At 35.4% G+C, this 24058-nt stretch overlaps 1 protein-coding gene across 4 annotated transcripts in view; it reads right to left on the reverse strand.

Moving 5' to 3' along the window:
• ODF2L (outer dense fiber of sperm tails 2 like) overlaps positions 1-21594 on the reverse strand; it is a 37840-nt gene extending 16246 nt beyond the window's left edge. Inside the window, exons 1-9 of one of the 4 annotated variants that reach the window (XM_013962671.2) lie at positions 21408-21594; positions 14454-14622; positions 12426-12558; positions 9678-9737; positions 9479-9550; positions 8822-8938; positions 5033-5218; positions 2526-2635; positions 1667-1802 (exon numbers count right to left, since the gene is read on the reverse strand). In XM_013962671.2, the coding sequence (XP_013818125.2) occupies positions 1667-1802; positions 2526-2635; positions 5033-5218; positions 8822-8938; positions 9479-9550; positions 9678-9737; positions 12426-12558; positions 14454-14566 (927 nt within the window). In that variant the 5' untranslated portion in view covers positions 14567-14622; positions 21408-21594. The other 3 variants (XM_013962670.2, XM_013962672.2, XM_013962674.2) reach the window with 3 other exon arrangements.

The following is a 24058-nucleotide window of genomic DNA, read 5'->3' on the forward strand; positions in this document are numbered from 1 at the left end:
TGTGGCTGATTCATGTTGATGTATGGCAAAATCCATCACAATATTGTAAAGTAATTATCTTCCAATCAAAATAAATTAATAGGAAGAAAAGAATTTGTTCAATGAATACTGAATGAGAACTAACTATATGTCACACCTCCCCAAGGCATCCTCTGCATAAAGGATGGGAGTTTGTGAGGAAAGATTTATCCTAATTGAGGATATTTTGGGAAGGAGCATTAAACTGAACTTTAAAGAAAAGGTAGGATTTAAATACTTGAGAAAAAAAATTCCAAACTGTAAAAATAGTAAAACTATAGGGATAGAGGAAAATATGAACAAACTGCAGGAAATAAGGAGTATTCATATTTGGCTAGAGCTCAGGATCACTTGGAGAAAGCAATGGCATCCCACTCCAGTACTCTTGCCTGGAAAATTCCATGGACGGAGGAGCCTGGTAGGCTGCAGTCCATGAGGTCACTAAGAGTCGGACACAACTGAGCGACTTCACTTTCACTTTTCACTTTCATGCATTGGAGAAGGAAATGGCAACCCATTCCAGTGTTCTTGCCTGGAGAATCCCAGGAATGCGGGAGCCTGGCTGGCTGCCGTCTATGGGGTCGCACAGAGTCGGACATGACTGAAGCGACTTAGGAGCAGCAGGATCACTAGAAGGCTCCATTATCTAGTCTTCCTTGTAACTAGAGGAAGCCATATATTAATACCTAAATAAGGAGAAGAATCAAGTGGCATGGAACTTTCAGGAAGTCTCCATAAAGAGGAGGAAATGGGGAAAAGGGGAGAGATAATTCATCTTTTGTTTCCCTCCATCCTGTTGTTTGAATCTTGGCTATATAATGGATGGCGCCCCATCACCCATTTGAATGGCAGAGTAGAGAGCTAAAAAGTAGCTCAGTTCTCTGATGCCATTCTGGTTTTGAGCTGCCAATTTTCATCTTTTTTTCATTAAACAGATTTTTTTCTGTCTTCTATTTACTGTCCTCCAAAAACAGTATTAAAGAACTGAAAATGATGTCATCCTCTTTAGTCAGGTCTCATCAGGTTACACATATCTATGAGTGGGAACTCAAATATCCTTTTTCTCAGAAAGTATAAAAGCTTCTACATCTTTTCTCTGGTACATAAAAACTCAACTGTCCCTCAGATTTGTTTAAGTTGGAAAATTCTTTCCAGTTATGAAGCAGCCAAAAATATACTTTTTGGTTTCAAAGGACCAAGCCTGAGGCTATATCCTATCATAACCATGACACCTAGAAATAATCTTATGCATTAAAGTTAATGTAATTTTGGAGATTCACCTAAACTGCTAAAATTGGAGAATAAACAAATTCTCTTAGGTTGAGACAGAGACAGTTATTCAGCTTCGTAAGTCTTATTCAGTACTACTGAAAACAATTTTTACAGGTATCTGTGTATACAACTGTAAATATTCAAATATATAAGTATTGTCCATATATATGTATGTAAAGATACAAAGATATAGTTTTAGAATTACTTATTATAATCATATTCTAAACCTCTGAGAAACAAAAGATAATGATACAACAGCATACTTCTAAACATGTTGTTACTTCAAGCTACTTCTACAAAGGACTAAGTTGTCCTCATACAACATGATATACAAAAAAAAAAAAAAAACATGATATACATATACACAAACACATACCTTTAATTTTGTATTCTCAAGATTCAGAGTTTCATTTTCATATTCAATTGAGTGAAGTTTTCTAAGAATTTCTTCACATGAAATTTTTCCATGCTCTTCCATTTTCTTCAGATCTTCCAAAAGATTAATGATTTGCCTTTATAAAAGCCATAGAAATTTTCAAACAATATGTATCTTAAGTGTGCTTCTGAAGTTATTCTTTGTAAAGTACAGTTTCAAAAGTCAGAACAAAGGAAATAGGAAATCATAATCTATAAGGTTACTTCTACCTGAGTAACTGATTAGAAATAATTATCCATTGATGACACTAATGAAAAACAATATTCTCTTTGCTAGTTAGTAAAACATCTAAAGTATGATCCACAGGTGGGCCTGTCTTTCTGTCATTCATACATGCATACACACACACACACACAATTTTGGGAAAGAGTTAAATAAAAGGATCAAGTGAGATAATAAATAATCTTTAGAAGCAAATAATATACACTACTTTTCAATAAAAAAATTGAAGAAAATATACAGAAAGTGAAACATTCAAAAGCAAATGTATAGTTCTTTATTGTTAACTTATTAATAAAAAATAACAAAATATAAAACATACATATTTTTACTCAGATTTTCTGTTATGCATTTAAGATACCTTAAGGATCAATAATTTGTGAATAAAAATGCATTTTAATGGGTAATAATTTTTAATTGTATTTTTAAAGTAGAGTAAGAAAAGTTTATAAATTATAAATAGCAAACATAGCAAATCAGACAATAGCTTTATGTAATTCATAGGAACCATATATAAACTACTCAAAGAGGAAAGAACTGAAAACATTTCTTATAAATAGTAAAGACTCTTTTTTCTTACTTTTTCATTGTTTCGATCTGAACTTCCAACTCAGTTTTCTCTATTACTATTTTCTCATAATGACTTTTCCAGGCATTGGAAGCTGAAACTGTTTCAGACAACTTGGCTTCCTAAAAAATACATAAAGTACTCATCTTGTAATTTAATAACACTAGTTTTGTTCTAAAAAAAAATACATTTTTAACAAGGAAACACTCATCCTATGTTATGGAACTTTTGTTACAGAAAATTTCAGTGTACAAATCTGAACACAGGAAAACTTTAAAGTAAATTTTAATAATGACTTTATAATACTATTACTTTATATGCATATAATAACAGTCCCAACTTAACATTTTAAGGATGTTAACGAAGCTATTTTTTTAAAATGTTTCATAATTACTGATGATAATTCCCTCCTTTATATTTACTGAACTCTTGTCTTTCTCTGACTTCTTTCACTTAGAAGAATACCCTTCAAGTCCATCCATGTTGTTGCAAATGGCAAAAGTTCATTTTTATGGCTGAGTAATATTCCTGTGTGTGTATACACCACATCTTCTCTATCCAGTCATCTGTTAATGGACACTTAGGTTGTTTTCATATCTTGGTTATTACAAATAACGTTGTTATGAACTTTAGGCTGCATATCTTTTTGAATTAGCTTTTTGGGCTTTTTTGGATAAATATACAAGAATGAAATTGCTGGGTCATATGATAGTTCTATGCCAAGCTATTCTGTATAGATCACCCTACTGACTCTCAACAAATAACTGTCAAATGGATCTACTCTTTACAAATTCACCTAAAGAGCTATAGCCATTGTACCCCCTCTCTAAAGAAAGACAAACTCACTAGAATGACAATGGTGCTAATAATTACTAATCAGAAGACTTAGAAGTAGTGATATGAGCAGTTTACATTTATTGGATGCTTTCTTCTTTCCTATCACTGAACAAGTGTTTATTCAACATCTACTATGTGTGAGACATTTTCTTTTACATTTTTACAGTAATATTTTAAATGTATTTTAAAAAGACTAGTATTGTTTTTATATTACATGTAAGTGAATATTAATATGCATTATGAAGGATATGTTGGGCAATTATATTAGAATATAAATTAAGATATTTAGAAATTTTGCCTATAAAATAAATGCTAAGAAAAAAATTTAAGACATTGATGTGATTAACTGTTGTGGGGCTATTTCAAAAGGAGTAGTCAAGGAAGGCCCCTGTGAAGAGATATCAAGTAAAAAGATAGCAAAATGATTTTTAAAACAATCAGCTATTATAGAACCTGAAGAACATTACAGTCAGAGGCAACAGCATAGAACAGTGAAACAAACACACTACCCACATTAGAGGAATAGAAAGGTTAATGTGGCAAAAATGCAGTTGGACAGACACTGTGATTTGACATTTTCTCATGTATTCCTATACGAGACAGGCAGTATTATTATCCCCTATTTTATAGATAAAGAACCTAAAGCTTAGAGAGGTTAAGTACCTTACCCAAAGTCACCAGGTTAACAAGTGGCAAAGTCTTCCTATACTATGATCTGGGGCATGAGTGACATGGTGCTAGTTAAAAGAAAATCCCAAGAATTTTAATGACTCAATTAGTTTTTAACACACAGGAATATTTTCCGGCATTCAACTAGCCTTTCAGCCTTACAGATTTTGCACTTAGTCCTCAAGTCTTTTATCTAATTAAATTCTTCTGAATGTAGGTTAAATATTAAAGAGTTTTAAAATGTTCACAGTTGAGCTTATAAAACATTAGGTTGTTTTGCTTATATAAGCATTTATGCAAGTCTGTTTTCAGTTCATTCATATCTAAGTTCTTAAAAGATGGGATACCAATGATACTTAAAAAGAGTAAATATTTTCTTATTTGGTAACTGAATAAACATAATTCATCAAAAACAAAGCACTAAGTCAATTTTCAACTTTGTTAATAAACCCAAAGATAACTTTCACATGGTGGGTTTACATCAGCACATGTATTTAAATACATTATGGATTTTAAGTGAAGTGAATTACTGAATAAAGTCATATGGTCTAATAATACAAATCAGCATTTCCCAAATTGGTATTCCTCAGAGTCAGTTCCAAGAGTTACTTTGTGAATAAAAGAATTCTGCAGCTAACTAAGTAGTGGAGAACTCTGAATTCAATACCCTCCTTGGCGTTGAAGGCCTTCTCAGGGCCTTTGTTAATGTACTTTAATTTAATGTTAATATGCCATGTAAATTTCCAAGGGTGAATATGTATGAAGTGGTACAACCCATAGTTAATCACAGATGCTTTGGGACTTACATATCCTTTAAATAAAGTCCCAAGGAAACGCTGATGTAATTCAAAACGTAAATTTGTCAGTTTATGTAATCTTTCAAAATAAAGAATAAAGCAAAATTAGTATGAGTAAAGTTTTTCTAACAAGATAATTATACTAAGCGTTAGGAAGTTAAGTACATTAACTAAGTATATAAAACAATTCTTTAAGGAAGAATGTATATAACTCACCTGCTCTCTAATTTGGGAAGTAAGGTTTTCCATGTCTCCAGTAAAATGTTCAATCCTTTGTTTGTAAATTTTAGATGCCTTTTTCAAAGCGATAGTTTTTTGCCTACTTGATTCTTTCATTGCTACAGCCTCATACTTACTCTTTTTCAACTGCAAATTCCATTCTGATATTTGGGTTTCTAAACTCTAAAAAATATCAGCAGTAGTTAAGTTATTTTAGAATGCCAATGTTGACATAAACATTGTTAAAATATGTAAGTAATCTTCCACATAGAATTTATGAAAAAGACTAGTAAGTTTAGTAAAAAGCAAAACAGTGAAGAAAGGTGATTTCACCAATGTTTATTTGTAACCAGTTATACAGTGCAAATTTATTTTTTTTTTTAGTGCAAATTTAAAATGTATAAACCTATATAAAACTAATACTACTCTTACTAAGAAGCTAATACTGGTGATTATGGCAGAAACACTAATTCCCTTAATACCTTTTTGATTAACTAGAATTTTTTTTAATTTCACATCTAGAATATTATATATACCACTCACTAGTTACTGAAAATCAAAAAAAAAAAAGTAATTAAGCTGGAAACAATTCAAACAGTATGTACATAAAGCTCAAAGGAATCAGTAGCTCCCCAAATATATTAGGACTCTAGTTCAAATTATAAATGCTTAAAGGATATATAATCAAAATCTATAGATCATAAAGAATATAGATGAGATAAACAAAAACTTATTTGCTATATTTTAATTTACTAGAATTAAGGGGGAAGTCTTGACATTTGAAAGAGTTACATCAAGACAACATAAGTACTACTTTGACCAGTAAGCAGTAAATTTATTGAAGCTATTATTCTAAGACCACACAGGGTTCGAGAAACGACTACCAGATCAGTAAGAGTCATGAAGGGTAAAAAGATGTTTGGTTATCTTTTTACCCAAAGGTAAGGCATGTTTTTATCCACTGAGTCTGATAATGTTAATTGACATAACTCCTTACATATCTTTTGGGGATATAACTAAACACAGAATATTAGGTTGGGTCGATGATGAATATGATTTAGTGTGATAACTCATGTTTTCATTTCAAAAAAACTTTGTATTTTAAAGCATCTGAGTACTAAGAACTTAAAGACTTAAGGTTTTAATGTTTCTACCTTTCTTAAAAGTTGTGTGTTTCTGAAAATAATGCAAAATTATTAAAGAGTTTAAGTTTTAGTCTTCCATTTCCTGGGCAATCACTTTAATAAAAAAAAGAAAATAGGAGTTACAGTAAATGATGGAGCTTTTCTACCTTATGATCAACAAAAAACTACACTTAACTTTCAGTAAAAATGAGTTTAAGAGATACATCTTAAACAAGATCCAAAGGCTTGATCTCTTTGAAAAGTAACTTCACAAACTAAGAGAAGAAGCAAAACATTCTTAGTCTTTAAAAATCTCTATAAACTAAAAAATCCCATTATAATAAGTAGTTGGGGAAAACAAACTGCAATATAGTTAAGTCAGCTTTAGAGAAAGGAAGAACCCTCCCCAACCCAAGAAAAACCGCTGTACTTTCTCTAAAATACCACAGGGTGTCATCATCACATCATGAATGACAGGCACACTTATCACTAAGAGTGAAATAGATTTTTTTTGAACATGGATCCACAGGACTTTCTTACTAGATTATCAAATCCCATGCTCAACCACTATTAGGAAGTGTGCTGAAACTATCAAATTATTTTTATAGTTTCAAAATAACCCCATCAGTCATTTGCCAAATGAATGGATATATATTTTAAACCAACTATTTGCCTTTTCCTTTTTCCAAAGAATTATACTTGCAGTATATTATAAAGATAATTACTCTGTCTCTTCTAAAATGTGAAAATTTTCTAACTCTAACTGACATATTTTAAAGATCTAGAAAGAAAAATGAGTTTAAAGTATTTTCAAGGTAGTTCTCAAGGAATTAAAATGTAACTAAAAAATTTAAAAGACCCAATAAAATTGTTGAGTCATCCATCAACAGAGCTAAAAAAAATGAGATTTATGTTGACAAACTGAGTTAGTTCACTGTGCATGCATTCGTTAAAAAAACACAACAACAAAACTTGTCAACCCTAAATAAATTCCAAAACTGTGTTAGAAGGAATGTAAAAAAAAAAAATCCATGAGCTAATTCAACTTTTAATTATTTCTAAATAACAGAATTTTGTAAAAGAATGTAAACTCAAGTAATAGACAGGTGAATGTGATGGCAAAATCTTTAGGATTTTATAGCTTTATATTTGCTCTCCTGCTGCTGCTGCTAAGTCGCTTCAGTCGTGTCCGACTCTGTGCGATTCCATAGACGGCAGCCTATCAGGCTCCGCCATCCCTGGGATTCTCCAGGCAAGAACACTGGAGTGGGTTGCCATTTCCTTCTCCATGCATGAAAGTGAAAAGCGAAAGTGAAGTCACTCAGTCGTGTCCAACTCTCAGCGACCCCACGGACTGCAGCCCACCAGGCTCCTCTGTCCATGGGATTTTCCAAGCAAGAGTACTGGAGTGGGGTGCCATTGCCTTCTCCGATTTTCTCTCCTAAATATCATGAATATAAAAAGGAACTGTCAAATTTAACCTTAAAAAATTTTTACTATTTCATTTTTAAACTAAAGAACGTATTTTCAAGAACTTCCCCAACTGCTATTTAAGGACATAATTTTTTTTTTTTTTAAAAGACAAATCATAGTAGATAATCTGAGATGTTAAATTACATGTATTCTCTTATATTTACCATAACAGAGCAGTACAATTTCAACTCTAGTTCATCTCCAGTGCCCTAAGACACGGACGCAAAGAACACAGGGAATCTCTGGGGGAAAGTGCTAAAAAGCACCTAAAAGGCAGACAAAAGACAAGATTTATGTCTCACATAAGTCTGATTAATGTCTCTTTCATGGGCAAAAGCTTTTTGCCACTAAAGGAAAAAACAACCTTCAATATGCATCGTGAAAAACATGTGCCTGGGCTACAGGCATCTGCCATGATTCAGGAAGATAAAAGCAAACAGAAATCCAGCACAGAAGTCCTCACACTCAATGGGGTTTGTCTTTGTACACTTCTCTTTCAAAAGTGGCAACACTGCTTCTTTTCCTTTGGCAAAAATGACAGTAGATCCAGTTAGCTTGTATCATACCATAGCAACCTCAAACTCTCACCTCAAAGTGACTGTGAGGCTTCCACAAGAATATTTAAACTATGCAGTTTAAACCAGAGAATTCCTCTTAATTTCCCTGCTAAAAAAGCTGTATAACGGGTTACTTGATTATCTAAACACCAATGCTAGGTTACCTGATCTTAATGTTATTATCATTAGTAACAAAAACAATATAATAAACATTATTGTCTCATTCAATAAGTGCAAGAGTATTTAAGTATATTATAGGCACATAAAAGGGATGACTGTATACCAAATATTAATAGCTTCAGTATTTTTAAGTTTTTTAAATTTTCTCTTATATTTAATAGCTTTTCCCAATAAATATAATTTAACTAATAATAGGAGAGATTTTTTTAAGTAATTCAATCTTTACAAATTCTTCCTAGATCGGTACTAAAGAGAGATAGCATTTTCATATTAGGATCTGGAGCCAAATCTTTAGAAAGACCAGAAATGTTAAGATTTGCCTCAAATATGGATTTCCCATGGCAACACTTAAACTGAATTCTTTCAAAACCACTAAATTCCAGAATTAAGACTATACTGTCATTCATTACTTTTGGCACTTAAAACTATTAAAATGGATGAGTATTTATAACCTTTATGTGTTCTTTTAATTTATCATTCTCTGCTTCCTTTTTATGAATTTGGGACTGCAGTCGTTCATGTACCACTTTCACTGATTGTGAAAAACGTCTTGCTTTCAAAGCATTTGCCTAGAAGAGAAAACAAAACAAAAATGTGTTATTTGATGTATTTCTCTACAATATTAAACTTTACAGTACTTGGATATTATCTAAAAATTTGCTAAAGAGCAAACTATAAAACTCCCATTATGAATGGATTTTATATAAAATCAAGGAGATGTTTTCTACTCCCCTTTTTAATTTAATAACTCCTAATTATCTCTTGTTACAAGTTCCTATCTATCCTCCTAAGTAAAATTATGGATATGTCTAAAATGATCCTACAAACACAGAAATACCTTAATTTATACGAAAACTGAAATATATATTTATACATAGGTTCCTGATTTATGCCAAGTACCCTGAATGAAGCATCATAAAAATCTAAAAGAAAAAACAACTTTAAAAAATTAAGATATTATATTTGATATAAAACTGGGGAAAGTGTTCAAATAACCTAAAAAACGTTGTGTCTATTTATGAGGATAAACAGGAGGCCAACATGGAAAGAAGGTAAAGAAGGAGTCAATATTAAGAAAATATGATGAATTAAGGTCAAAATTTGCTTACCTTTTCATTCTGAAACAAAGAAGAAAGTTCTTGGATATAGGTCTCCTTTTCAAGTACCTTGTTCTTAAGATTCTTCAATAAATAAAATGTAAAAGTTAGAAATATCACAACTTGGGTAATGCTGGCTAATTTTATAAAACTGACCAGCATATAAGCAAAAAAATTCAGGAAACTAGACTTCCAAGCATAAAAGACTTACAATGTTTTCACTTTCATTATCAGTTAGTTTCTCTAACAAGTTGAATAAACTTTCCCCTCTCTGTGGAAAAAAGAAGTTATAAATCAGTGTTCACAAGCTATATTTCTCTACACAATAGCAGAAAGTGGATTAAGCATCGCTTAAGCCCCAGGATTTCTTTGGAGGGAATGATGCTGAAGCTGAAACTCCAGTTCTTTGGCCACCTCATTTGAAGAGTTGACTTACTGGAAGACTCTGATGCTGGGAGGGATTGGGGGCAGGAGGAGAAGGGGATGACAGAGGATGAGATGGCTGGATGGCATCACTGACTTGATGGACGTGAGTCTGAGTGAACTCCGGGAGTTGGTGATGGACAGGGAGGCCTGGCGTGCTGCGCTTCACGGGGTCGCAAAGAGTCAGACACGACTGAGCGACTGAACTGAACTGAACTGAAGAAACTAACGTGGCGCAGCGTATAGTGGTGACCACAGCTGCCTTCCAAGGAAATTAATATGGACAACTACTATGCGTAGTTCAGCTTTTTAAAGTTAAAAACCAGAAAGATTTTTGCTTAAGTGTTCCAAATCAATTTTTGTCCACAATTTATAAAATTAATTTCTAAATAATGCCTCATAAAGTACAAGCCAATGACATAAAAATCACAAGAACCTTGTATACAAAGGAGGCTCACAATGCTGTTTGTAAACAGGTAAAAATTTTAAGCAGCCTAAAGTCTAGCAAAAAGAAATGTTTTAAAGAATTATAGCAAATCAATAAAAGAATTCCATGTAGATATTTTAAATGAGAATGCAGAGAATGTTTATTCACTTTGAGGGTCACACATACCATATTATTCTATTTATATAAAATATCAGGTCTTCCCTGATAGCTCAGTTGGTAAAGAATCCGCCTGCAATGCAGGAGACCCTGGTTCGATTCCTGGGTCAGGAAGATCCACTGGAGAAGGGATAGGCTACCCACTCCAATATTCTTGGGCTTCCCTTGTGGCTCAGCTGGTAAAGAATCTGCCTGCAATGTGGGAGACCTGGGTTCGATCCCTGGGTTGGGAAGACCCCTGGAGAAGGGAAAAGCTACCCACTCCAGTATTCTGGCCTGGAGAATTCCATGGACTATACAGTCCATGAGGTCGCAAAGAGTGGGACACAACTGAGCGACTTTCACTCACTTGATAAAAAATATGTGAAATGAGCAAATCCATAGATACAGAAAAAGCAGATAAGGGACAAAGAAAGGGTAGATGGGGATGAGAAGCAAAATTCTAAACGGCTAAGGGTTTCTATTTGTAGTTATGAAAATGCTCCAAGGCTGATGGTGATGACTACACAATTCTGTGAATATACCAAAAATCACTGAATTGCACACTTTGAACCAGTGAACTGTATGGTATGTGAATTAGATCTAAATAAAACTGTTAAGAAAGGAATATATGAATGCATAAATAAAAATGAATACAAGAGCTTAAATTCCAAGAGTTTTTTATAGTAATCAACTGAAATCAAGTAAAACAAATAATGAAAGTTCTTGAAATTGAAACGAAAAAAATGTATTTTCTATAAAATATGCTGCTTTCATGTAAAACTACTCATGAAACAATCAAAGTGGGGGTTAATGATTGTCATTTCAAACAAAAATCCAAGAATCATTTCCATTTCAAATATACCAATATTTTAATTTCTACAGTTTAAGAACCAATATACCCTTCGGGTGAGAAATATCACTATTGAAATAGTGCTTAGTATTCCTTACTTGTTGATATTCTGTCTATCTAAGATGTTCTAAAGTTTGTTTTACACGCTTAAGTATCTAATTCTATTGTTAATATTTCCATCTGTTTAGAAATTTTCAAATTGGATGCAGAAAAGATTAGCCTGACAAAATATAAGAGCCACAAACACATTTTAAGACATTGCATTAAGACACTCTAAAATGTAATGCTACTATTAGCAAAGAATACTTTTTCCCAGTAAAAAAAATCATTCTTTTGCACATGTTGCTATTGTTTAGTCACTAAGTCATATCCAGCTCTTTGCGACCTCATGGACTGTAGCCCGCCAGGCTCCTCTGTCCATGGGATTTTCCAGCCAAGAATACTGGAGTGAGTTGCTATTTCCTACTCCAGGGGATTTTCCTGACCCAGGGATCAAACACGGGTCTCCTGTATTGGCAGGTGGGTTCTTTACCACTGAGCCTCCAGGGAGGCCCTCTTTTGCACATAGTAGTAGTAAAATTTGCCAAGTTTATAGCAGTGAATAGTATTTGTTACGTGGTACACTAAAGTAAAATGAAATCAAAATAAGGGCTTAAACCCTAAAGCATTTCAGGAATTTATTATAATAAAACTAATATTATACAATCTATTTTTTGCCCTTAACTCAAACTTTAGTACACTGTAATTTTAGAATAGAGGTTTTTATTCCACATAGTACTACAGAAAATATATTTCATCTCTCAGAATATTTTAAATTCACTCTTGAGAGAAATTGCCTCTAGTTCAACTCCAGGTAAGTCAAGCACCAAGGCACACAGTTTCTAGCTTGGCCTCTCATCAAGTGCATCTCTGAGATTATCTTTGATGAAAAGAATTGAAATTAATGAAATAGGAAAAAAGAACACTGATAAACTTGCATTTTTTATATCAAATACCAGTGTGTGACTATAATTACTGTAAGATATGAGACCTCAGTAAATGCATTCTGAGTATTATCCTAGCTCCTCATTTTATCAGATGTTCACTAGTCAAGTACTCACATTTTCAAAACTAAGCTCTTCAATGGTGTCCTTAAATAATGGCAGAAGTAATTCTGCAGAACAAGTTGCTAACTCGGCCTCCTTAAACAATGCTTCCAATTCGGTCTTCTCATTATGGATGCCCTGCTTTAGGCTATGCACAAAGAAAATTTAAGTTAAAACTGTTACATAAATTTGTTATCCTTTTTTGTGCAAACTAAGCATAGCCTGATTAAGTATTATAGTTCCATAAATTGCTCTGCAAAATTTAACACTAAACTGTCACTAAAAACATATGAATTTTTTCTATATTTCCATATTTTTTCTACACTTAACTATAAATGGTAAGACAGTTTCTAAAATGTTAAGATATGAAGACTACCAACAGCAATATAGCACTCTACTATTTGATAATTATTCAACATCTGTGCTCCACTTTGTAAAATGATTTATGTGAATGTGTGTCTTTTTTTCTTCCCTCCCTTCTCCCTAGTCCAAAAACAAAAGATCTGACTTTCTAGCCCTTATTCCCAATCCTTTCTTGAAATCTATTGTTCTTCACAAAAAAATTCCTCCAGAAGAATGTGTAAGCAAAACAAATGAAACACAAAAAACTAAACTTCTCCAGACACCTAAAAATTCTTCACATTTGGTTTTATAAAACATTATCATTTAAAGTGAAACTGGTAATATTTGCTTTCTTGGTTATGTTTTATCTACACTACTGTATATCACTGTAAAATACATTTTTGGGAGTAGACAAGAAGTTCATACTTTTACATCCTGAAATAGGGATGCTTCTTAATAATCTTTGTCAGTCTGGAAGCCGTCTTGTGCTGTCTCTCCTGTACATGCCCAAAACTTATAGAATGAGCATCAAATAGTATGAAGAATATCCCAGAGATGGGATATAGCACTTTTTTAACCTCTAGCAAAGAAGGGTCACATAGAGGGCTTGAAAGAGTGGCTTGAAGGAGTTGTTGAAGTAAGAATGTTTAGCAACATTCTGGAAGCAAGATTCCAAGGTAGGCTTTCTGTATACTGTAAGTAAGAGCCCATCACCAATAATTTTCATTTCAGATATAGATATGCTTAAGAAATACCATTTCACTAATACTCCTAATAGCAGAGAGAACTCTGAGTTAAAAAGTGACTCAAAGAAGTTGGATTTTGAGTATAAAGAAGCTTTGAGAATACCTTCACTAATTTATTTCATTTAATCTTTATATGAGCAGAGTCATTTGGACAAAAATCTAAGTATAACTTTGAAGGGGCTTTTATACTATTTATAAATAAAATTCCAAGCATTCCAAGAAAGCACTGTGTCTTTAATTGACACCACTTTTCTTCTATGGTACATAATATAATGGCTCAACAACAATGAGGCATCTTAGAGGCATGCTTAGACATAGCATCTTAGAGGCTATGTCTCTAAGAAATACATTGTATTCTTAAGTACCACTGGCTTAAAATGATGGGCCTAAGGAAGATGCTGCCTACAAAAGACAATTATCATTAAAAACCATGTACAGAAAGTCAAAAATAATTATATATGATCAAACATTATTTTCACTTATAACTAGAAGCTGCACTATACCATCCATAGCAACAACCACGGTATTTTAAGATTGTCACTTTGAGGAGCAATGAGTCATACAAAATACAAATGCATCCCCATACCAAAGAAGCAAAGTATGACAGGTATCTTTTAGATAGCAATATACCAAATGATAGTGAATTAGTATTCATTAACTATATTTCCAATATTACATGGTATTTATATTTTCATTTACCTTAGGTAAAAAGGTATATATTTTATAAATTTCTATAGGTAATTTTTTCAATTTTAATTGCTGTCATTAAAATTTCAAAACAGCCACATGCTACATGAGTACTTTGTAATCAAATTAAATAAATATTAATAACTAGACTGTTATATGATATCCTTGAAAGAATGCTATATTTGATTCAAATAGTTTACAATATGGACAAAATATGAAACCCTGAAATCAAGAAAATTAAGTTATCCCCTGCTATTGTTGAGAATACCAGCTGAGATGACTTTCACTGGCATCCTCTGGTAAAGGTTCTTTCTCTGATCTACTTTCAAAACGGGAAAAGAGTTCTTCTGAATCATTTCCATCACTTGCAGTCTCCTCCATAAATTAAATGGATTTATAGGTGGCTTCCACAGCAAGTTCTCCACATAAGCTGAAACCTAGGAAATATTTTCATTATTAAACATTTCAGTAGATTCTTTTTTTGTTATTACCCTATAAGATAAAAATCCTAAAGATCCATAAAAGAAAAATATTTCACAGACAAAATTCAAATTGTAGCTGCTACTCATTGTGATACTAATTTAAAATTGTATCAAAACTGCACAGCACAATCATTCAACAATTGCCAACTGCCAGTTTCCAAAAAGACTATTTTCTACATACTCACAAGAATGTATAAATTACTATTAGTTTATTTCTTGAACTATTAAAATAATATCTTGATCCAAACAGACTAGAAACTGGACATAAAAGTCATGGCATAACTATCAATTTCAATTTTGTTAGATCTAGTCAATAAGAAATGAATGTTATTCATGCCTATAACAGTAAACATTTAAGATACTTTTGAAAGTATTTGGCAACAATAGCTGCAAAGATAAAGGTTTTTTTAAAAGTAGACTTTTCAACATTAAATTCACTTATTTCTACAAATAAATCCTAGTTTTTAAAAAAAGTTCAATCTAGGTTATTCTTTGGTGATACTGAATGGGCAGATGATATTACATCTAAGTCTTACTAAATACTCTAATTGTTTTCTCTCAAATTTGGAGATGTCATTTTAAAATGTAAATTTTAAATTTATGACATTTATGAATTTCTTCAAAGCTACTCCATTTTAAGTAATGAATTAGTGCTCTGGCAATCATTAGGACTGTATTTTCACAATTCTAATATATGGACATGTGTCTCCCTAATTCTGTTTATACAAAATCAAACATCCTACTTAAGGTCTTCTGCATTTTTGCAGAGATACTTTACCTCCTTGTAATTTATTTTTAATTTTCTGTATCATAAAATACATATGTTCAAGAATTTTCAGATCTTTAGATAGATGTGAGATTAAAGGTTGAAAAGTATTCACAATATTTAATTAGCAGTTCAGAAATCATTTAAAATGTCTGTAAAAAATGTATCTCTTTTTTGTCTGAAGGTTCTATATATCAGAGAGATATTTAGGCTGTAGGCCAATGAAAGCATGCTCATATTTTTTAAACACTAGCAACTCATGTCAAAATGGAAATGCAGAATAAGATACATATAGTCTAAGATGATCTATGTGACTGCTACAAATATGCAACATCTGTTATTAGGGCATAACAATATTTTGAGCTATTGGCATTCCAGGAAAAATTTTTTTAATATTAATATACAGGCATTCCCTGGTGGCTCAGAGGGTAAAGAGTCTGCCCACAATGTGGGAGACCAGAGTTCGATCCCTAGGTTGGGAAGATCCCCTGATGAAGAAAATGGCAACCCACTCCAGTATTCTTGCCTGGAGAATCCCATGGACAGAGGAGCCTCATGGGCCTCAGTCCACAGAGTCGCAAAGAGTCAGACATGACTTAGAGACTTCACTTTCACTTTCTTTCATGAATATACAAAATCAATGAAAAACCAAACCTAAAGATGAAAACGAATATGCTTGGATAAGTCACTGCAATCAAGGAAATTATCACCTACTCATTTGCTCAGTTTTGGTACTTATTATTTGTCCATTAACTTGTTTAAATATCTGTCTCTCTGTACAACAGAATCTCAAGAAAAATTTCTTCTTTACTAGAATCCTCAGCACCTATAAGCCTTGTAAAAGCTAAGCAATAACTGAAGGAGAGGGCTCAAGGCTTGGCGTAATTTAGAAATACGATGAATTAAAACTGATGTTTTTTATAACTATTCACCCCTGAGTCATCTTTTAGGGGATCACTAAAAGAACAATAGTTCATATATCTAAAATAAAAGTTTACAAACCAGTATAAGAGGATAAGGATCCTCAATTTATTGAAAACATTTTATGAGGTAAGATTCAGTTTGAGAACTTCTTTGTGTCCAGTGGCTGAGATTCCACACTTTCAATGCAGGGGGCCTGGGTTCAATCTCTGGTCAGGGAAAGTGAAGTGAAAGAAAGTGAAGTTGCTCAGTCGTGTCCAACTCTTTGCGACCCCATGGACTGTAGCCTATCAGGCTCCTCCGTCCATGGGAGGAATCGAACCCAGGTCTCCCGAATTGCGGGCAGACGCTTTACCGTCTGAGCCACCAGGGAACCAGATCCCAAATGCCTCAATTAAAGATCCTGCGTGCAGTGACGAAGACCCTACATGTGGCAACTAAGACTCAATGCAGGCAAAAAAAATAAAGAAAAAGAAAAATTTTTTTTAAAAAATTCAGCTTGGTATTAGTACTTTAAATGAGTTCTTGCTTGGCTTTGTGGGAAATGAATACAGGATTATTCACTTATAATATATAGGAATACAGGAACTTCTCAAAATATTGCGAGGTTCCAAGGTACTCCACTATTTTTGTGTTGATGATACTATAAGCAGAAACATATGTATGCTGAAAAATGTAATAATTTTCTTTAACATAAAAAGTCTTGCCTTTATTAAAAAAAAAAAAAAAGAAAAAGCTATCATTTTGGTGCACCAAATGTATTCTTGCATGGAAAAAGAGCAGATATTTCACAAGGAAATGTTATCAATTATGTAGAATAAACTGCCAATTTACAAATGTATTAAACTTTTGTCCAATTTGCTCGTGGTGAAACAAAGACATATATTCTGCACACACACTTTTAATGATCAAATCCCTAAAGAATAGCAATATTTAAATATTTTTAATGGTTAAAGAATTAAATTTCCTATATAGAAATGACTTTCAGTCTTCTACCCAAAAGGCATATATTTAAAGCCTTTTCCAGGAGTGGTCATGGGTTTCTGGCAACTCAGCTACATTCATTAAACTATGTTCCATTTTGACCAATAAGAAGCATTTGAGCGATGGCTGTTCAGGGACCATGATGCTGCCATGATCACAGAAAGGAAAGCTCACAGTCCATGACCTTCCACAGCACCTATATTGTTCTATACAAATTAATCAGCTTCAAATATACATTCAAAACTAACCTCTTTGGAGAGAAAAGCATATGAATCTTGCATATTTCATTTTGTTTTGCCAAATACTAACCCTTGGAAAACTAGTTCCCACTTAGCGTCAAACAAAAGCATGCAGCTTATACTGAAATACTCACTATGAAATATTCAGCAAAGAATATCAAGTAGATACAGAAATGCTACTCATTTCACTCACTAAACACTAGTCAAAAGTTTACTAGAGATGTAATTGTATAGCTTTTTGGACTCCATAGCAAAAAAAAAAAAAAAGGTATTTGGAATTAGAGTAAAAATAGCCAGAGACGGAAAACAGATCTTATGAGTGAAAGCTATCAAAATTGGAAAAAAAAAAACTTTTTTTATATATAGAGAGATTAACTTTGAAAATTAGCTAATGCTTTTGTCCAATGAATAAAGGAATTTAAAAATAAAAGGGTTGCAGATTGGATAATATCGAGGAAAAAGTTGACAGGAAGAGTGTCTGATTTGTAAATAAAGGATACATACATATTTTCAAGGCACAAGTCCTCCCTCCTTCTCAAAATATTCCTCTGACTGATTCAGTCCACCAAGAATCCTAAACATCTAATAATATTTTCAGAACTATACAGTTTAGAATTTAATTGCAATATAAACAGTAATATTTTAAATGGCTACTAAATCTGTGAGGGCAATATACTCGTCACTCTTTACCCTCAAAAATTACATAATACAGTGAGAGGCATAGGTTAGGTTCCAATATATAAGTGATGGTGAGCAAATAATTTATTATTCAACCTGAAACAGTTAAGAGATCAAGTGGGCCTCATAGAGAACCCAATTACCCAGAAGACTGGACCAAAGTCTTCAGAGTACCATTTCACCCTAAATAGTCAGTATCCTTTCATCAAATAAAAATAAAACATTTTCTTTCCCTTCAACACATGAACAACATGAGGACATGCTGCCATTTACCAACAGGGCATTAACTTACCTTATAACATCACCTCACAAAAACCCTGCAGTTTCTATTAACATCCCAAAGCTACACATGAAGAAACCAAGTTTTAGAAAGGTTAAATAGCTTGCTCAAGTTTATAAGTAAGGAAGTGGTGGAACTCAGTTTTGAAGCAAAAGCCAGCAGATATTAAAATATAAGAATTTACACAGCTGAGAGTAACATACAAACTTCTGTGTTTTAATAATACTCTTATAAATTCAGTTTATATTTTAAAAATGAAAACTGTTCTGTACAAGGAAATAAAGGATGAGTAAGACTGACCTCCTTGAAGACACAGACAAGTCTAAATTGAGAGAAGACTGTGAGCCTGCTGTCACTTCAGTTGTATCCGACTCTGTGAACCTATGGACTGCAGCCTACCAGATACCTCTGTCCATGGCATTCTCCAGGCAAGAATACTGGATGGGGTTGCCAGGCTCTTCTCCAGGGGATCTTCCTGGCCCAGGGCTCAAACCCACGTGTCATGTCTCCTGCATTGATAGTCAGGTTCTTTACCACTAGCATCACCTAGGAAGCCCCAGAGAAGACAGAGAGCAGAAAACTAAAATCCAGTGTGCTAACGGTTGTAAGGGACTCACTGAGTACCCTGAAAGCAATGAGCAGGATCCTGGGAGACTTCCCAGAGGTAAATCCACAGTAGAGTCCAGCAGCATCTGAGGCTGGCAAAAGGGAAAAGAAAAAGGCATTCCAGATAGAGAGTAAAGTACCAGCAAGAACAAGGAATCATGAGAGAACATGATTTGAAAGGGCACTTGGCAAAAGATGAGACTGACTGGACACATGAAAGCAGTAATTCTATGCAAAGTTCAAGAGTTTGAGTTTTTTCCCAAAAGGTTAAGGCAGACCATTAAACAATTTTAAGCAGGAGAATGCCAGATCAGAAGTGCATCTTTTAAAGAGAAACCCAGTGGTGTTTTGGAAAATAGACTAGGCATATGGAGGAGAGTAGAAATAGATCCTAAGAGAGATGAAATTTCAACAATGTTTTGCAACAAAAATTTTTGAAAAAATCAAAAGTTGCTCCTGCTGGTGATTAAAACAAACAAAACCCCACGGAAAACAATGAAGGAATCAGAATATAGGAAAAGCAAGAGATCAGTATGGAAATGATCAAACGTAACCCCTCATTTACTCATGACCACTCTGAACAGACGCTCAACATTTAAGTTGCAGAAAATGACCGCTTATCCCGTTAAGTAAAAAATTAACTTAGACCAGTTTGAAGAAAATCTCTTAAAAGTGTGTATTAGGACTTCCCTGGCTGTCCAGTGATTCAGACTTCACCTTCCAATGCAGGCAGCATGGGTTCAATTCCTGGTCAGGGAGCTAACATCCCACATGTCTCATGGCCAAACAAAACAAAACATAAAACAAAAGCTACATTGTAACAAGTTCAATAAAACTTCAAAAACTGTCCATATCAAAAAAAACCTTTCAAAAATAAATATTATTTTTTCCTTCTCAGAGTTATCTGTACAGAATCAACTCAACTTCAAAATAATTCTTTCAAAAATCATTCTTGTAGAATTATTACAAATCATCTTCAATGTAGTAAAAAACTGACTGAGTTCTACTAAGCCAGGGCCCAGGGGATCATTGACTTCCAACAGAACTGTGCCCAAGGGAATAGATGTTATGTTAACCTCATTACTATACCCAGCTTCTAGGGTCTCAGTCATTTGCACAAACTAAGCAGTGATTAGCAGCAGTATAAACAAAGCCATTTTCTCATACTTTGGGAGTTTTCGATGCAAAAACTACCTTACTAATACACACCAATTTTGAAATAAGAAAAAGAGAAGCAAGAAAATGGATACCTAGCTGTTAAGGACCATAACAAACATGACCGTGACAATCTTATTGTAAGCAGGAGGGTATTAAACTCATTTTAAAAGTAGACAGGCTTTCTGCAGTCTATTCCTTAAACCATAACCAACCAAGTGGTACTTAAAATTACTCCAAGAACCTCATTCACTGAACCATCAAGGAAGCCCTCATTCATCCAAAAACAACGGAAACCTGTGTGTGAGGTGATAGGGAAACTTTGTCTTTGCAATATTTTCTCCCCAACACCAGCCAAAGTCTGGCTGTGGTTTTCTCACTGAACAAGCACCACTTACCGACCACCTACTCAAAACCTGACATTGGTTAACTTAAATCTTATTACAACCACTCGAAAGTGACTTATCCCTCATTTTACGAAGAAGGCAACTGAAACCAGATAAGTTTGTGAATTGTCCAAACCATACACTTTAAAGAATAGAGGCTGGAAATCTAGGGCCCTGGAAAAGGAATGATTTCCCGAGGCCTGAAGTATTCTTTACTAAAGGAGCCCCGGAGCCAATTAGAGTCTGGCATATTATACAACGGGCACTTCAACATCCGCCGAATACGTAAGGGAGCAGTATTTCCTAAAGAAGCGCTGCCGTTACCAGGGCCTTCTGGATCACGTCTCGGTCCTCGACAAGCCCAACTCACTAATATCTGCCAGGCTGTTCCAGGGACCACACCCTTCCTCGCTGCCTTTGCCAAGTCAAGGATGCGAGCGGGAGGTGTAGGCAGAAAGGGGCTGAGGTTAGTGTTGGGTGGACGCGACGGCCTTTCACTTCCGTAACTCACCAAGGCCACGGCCACGGTCCCAACCCGGGACCCTTAAAGCCACCCGCGGTAACCGACCCTCCGCCGCGCAAGCCAAAATTTTCCCCTCCAAAAGCGGACCGTCGCTTCCACCACTGCGTCATCACGCCGCCGTGACGTCAGGCCGCCGCCGGGTCCGCTAGGGCCCCGAAGGCTGACGTTGGGTGAACGTTAGTGCAAACCCTGGCGAGCATACCTGTGCTCCCCAGCCCTGGGTGGGCCAGCAGGGAGCAGGATGCGGGGGGCAGTGCAGTGGATGAAAGCTAGGAAGGAAGGCAAGGACGCGACTCCGGAAGCAGGCGAACTCCTAGAACGGCCTGAGTAGAAGAATGCCCAACGGGGAGCAAGCGGGACAAAACCGGGTTGGTAACCAGCAAGTAGCTTCTCTGGCAACGGCCGCCCCGCCCCTTCGGTCGCCCGCAGCGGCGCAGCCAATTGGCCGAGTTCAGCAAAGCGAGCGCCGGCGTCTGCTGCTGTTGTCAGGAGTGAGGGGGCGGGGCACGGGGAGGCGTCCTGTCTCCGAGTTGCTTCTCCCGGTAAACCCCCCACCCCCAACCTTTTGTTTTAAGAGAAGGGCCGCACTTGTGTATAGTTAGCAGTCTTAACTGTTGAGTTCACCCAGAAAGGGAAATAAGGCCGATGCATTCCAAATCTTCTGACACTAGGCTTGAATCATCAAAAGTGCCCTCCTTTTGTTTTTTAAAGGGGGAAATTTGAAAAAAACCAAGGCAATCGCGACTGGAAGAAAGTTCGCTGTAAATGTAAACAGCTGAAAGCCGTTTATCCGAGGTTATTCTCTGGGCTTCTGTTTTGTCCTGTTAAGTCAGAGAGCCTGACGGCTACCTCCCAGCCATCTTTCGGGTCTCCGATAATTTGTAATCTGATACTTTTATAAATTGGACAAGGCAAAATTCTACTTGGAAAAGTTAAAAAACAAAAAAGTTATCCAACGCTTCAACCTAACGTTAAAAATAGTGAGTATCACATTAGGTTCACAAATAAAGAAACTATCAACTGAGCAGTTTAATCGTGGCATAACTCTTACTTGTTTCACTAAAGAACAATTTCCATTGATGATTCCAGCAATGCTCCCCCATCCCCACCACCAGCCCCAGCACAAGTTCACAATACATTAACTTCCATATATGTAAATGTTAAAAAGCACTAGGAATTGCACATTTAAGTACCTACTCTAATTGATGGATCATGACCTTTGGCAAGTCAACTTCTCTGAGCTAATCTCACCTGAAAAAAAAAAAAGGAAAAGTAGAATTGAGGCAAGCGTGCATGCTCAGTCCCTCAGTCGTGTCCAACTCTTGCAACCCAATGGACTGTAGCCCGCCAGGCTCCTCTGTCCATGAGATTGTCCAGGCAAGAATACTGGAGTGGGTTGTCATGCCCTCCTCTAGGGGATTTTCCCCACCCAGGGATTGAATCCCCTCTCTTATGCCTCCTGCATTGGCAGGTAGGTTCTTTACCACTAGCACTACCTGGGAAGCCCTTTCTGAGCCACAAGCTTTTGTTTCAGACTGTACAGCTAGGTAAAAATCGCAACATTAGAATCCATATTCAGCATTCTATGTACCCCCTTGGTGAACCTTGTCTGAGCTGGGATGAAAACAGAGTGGCTTTCTCCAGCAGCTGTGGACACATTCTAGTTGCGGCATGGCTTATAAGCTGTATCATGGTTCGTATCAGTCCTGTCGGACTCTTTGCAACACCACATGGACTGTCTTCTCTGTCCATGGGACCTTCCAGGCAAGAATACTGGAATGGATTGCCATTTCTTACTCCAAGGGATCTTCCCAACCCAGGTGTTGAACCCGAATCTCCTGTGTTTCCTGCATTAGCAATCAGATTCTTTACTGCTGAGCCACTGGGAAGCCCTCTCCTGGGAGGCCCAAGAAACATAATTCTTGGGGCCTTTTTAGTACTAAACTAGGATTCTAGCTAACTTTGCTAACTTGTCATAATTAGAAAAATAACTGTACACAGAAGTTAGGCTTTTGTTAAGAAAAATACTTATTTTAATTGTATTGGTATTATAAGTTGTTTTTTGTTGTTTACCACCTGTATAAACGCTGTATATTGTCACCCTGCTTATTTAACTTGTATGCAGAGTACATCATGAGAAACGGGGAGCTGGAAGAAGCACAAGCTGGAATCAAGATTGCTGGGAGAAGTATCAATAACCTCAGATATGCAGATGACACCACCCTTACGGCAGACAGTGAAGAGGAACTAAAATGCCTCTTGATGAAAGTGAAAGAGGAGAGTGAAAAAGGTGGCTGAAAGCTCAACATTCAGAAAACGAAGATCATAGCGTCTGGTCCCATCACTTCATGGGAAATAGATAGGGAAAGAGTGGAAACAGTGTCAGACTTTATTTTTTGGCAACTCCAAAATCACTGCAGATGGTGATTGCAGCCATGAAATTAAAAGATGCTTACTCCTTGGAAGGAAAGTTATGGCCAACCTAGATAGCATATTCAAAAGCAGAGACATTACTTTGCTAACAAAGGTCCGTCTAGTCAAGGCTATGGTTTTTCCAGTGGTCATGTATGGATGTGAGAGTTGGACTGTGAAGAAAGCTGAGCACTAAAGAATTGATGCTTTTGAACTGTGGTGTTGGAGAAGACTCTTGAGAGTCCCTTGGACTGCAAGTAGGTCCAACCAGTCCATTCTAAAGGAGAGAAGTCCTGGATGTTCATTGGAAGGACTGATGCTAAAGCTGAAACTCCAGTACTTTGGCCACCTCATGAGAAGAATTGACTCATTGGAAAAGACCCTGATGCTGGGAGGGATTGGGGGCAGGAGGAGAAGGGGACGACAGAGGATGAGATGGCT

This window comes from Capra hircus, chromosome 3 (assembly GCF_001704415.2).
Source record: "Capra hircus breed San Clemente chromosome 3, ASM170441v1, whole genome shotgun sequence".
Classification (NCBI taxonomy): domain Eukaryota; kingdom Metazoa; phylum Chordata; class Mammalia; order Artiodactyla; family Bovidae; genus Capra; species Capra hircus.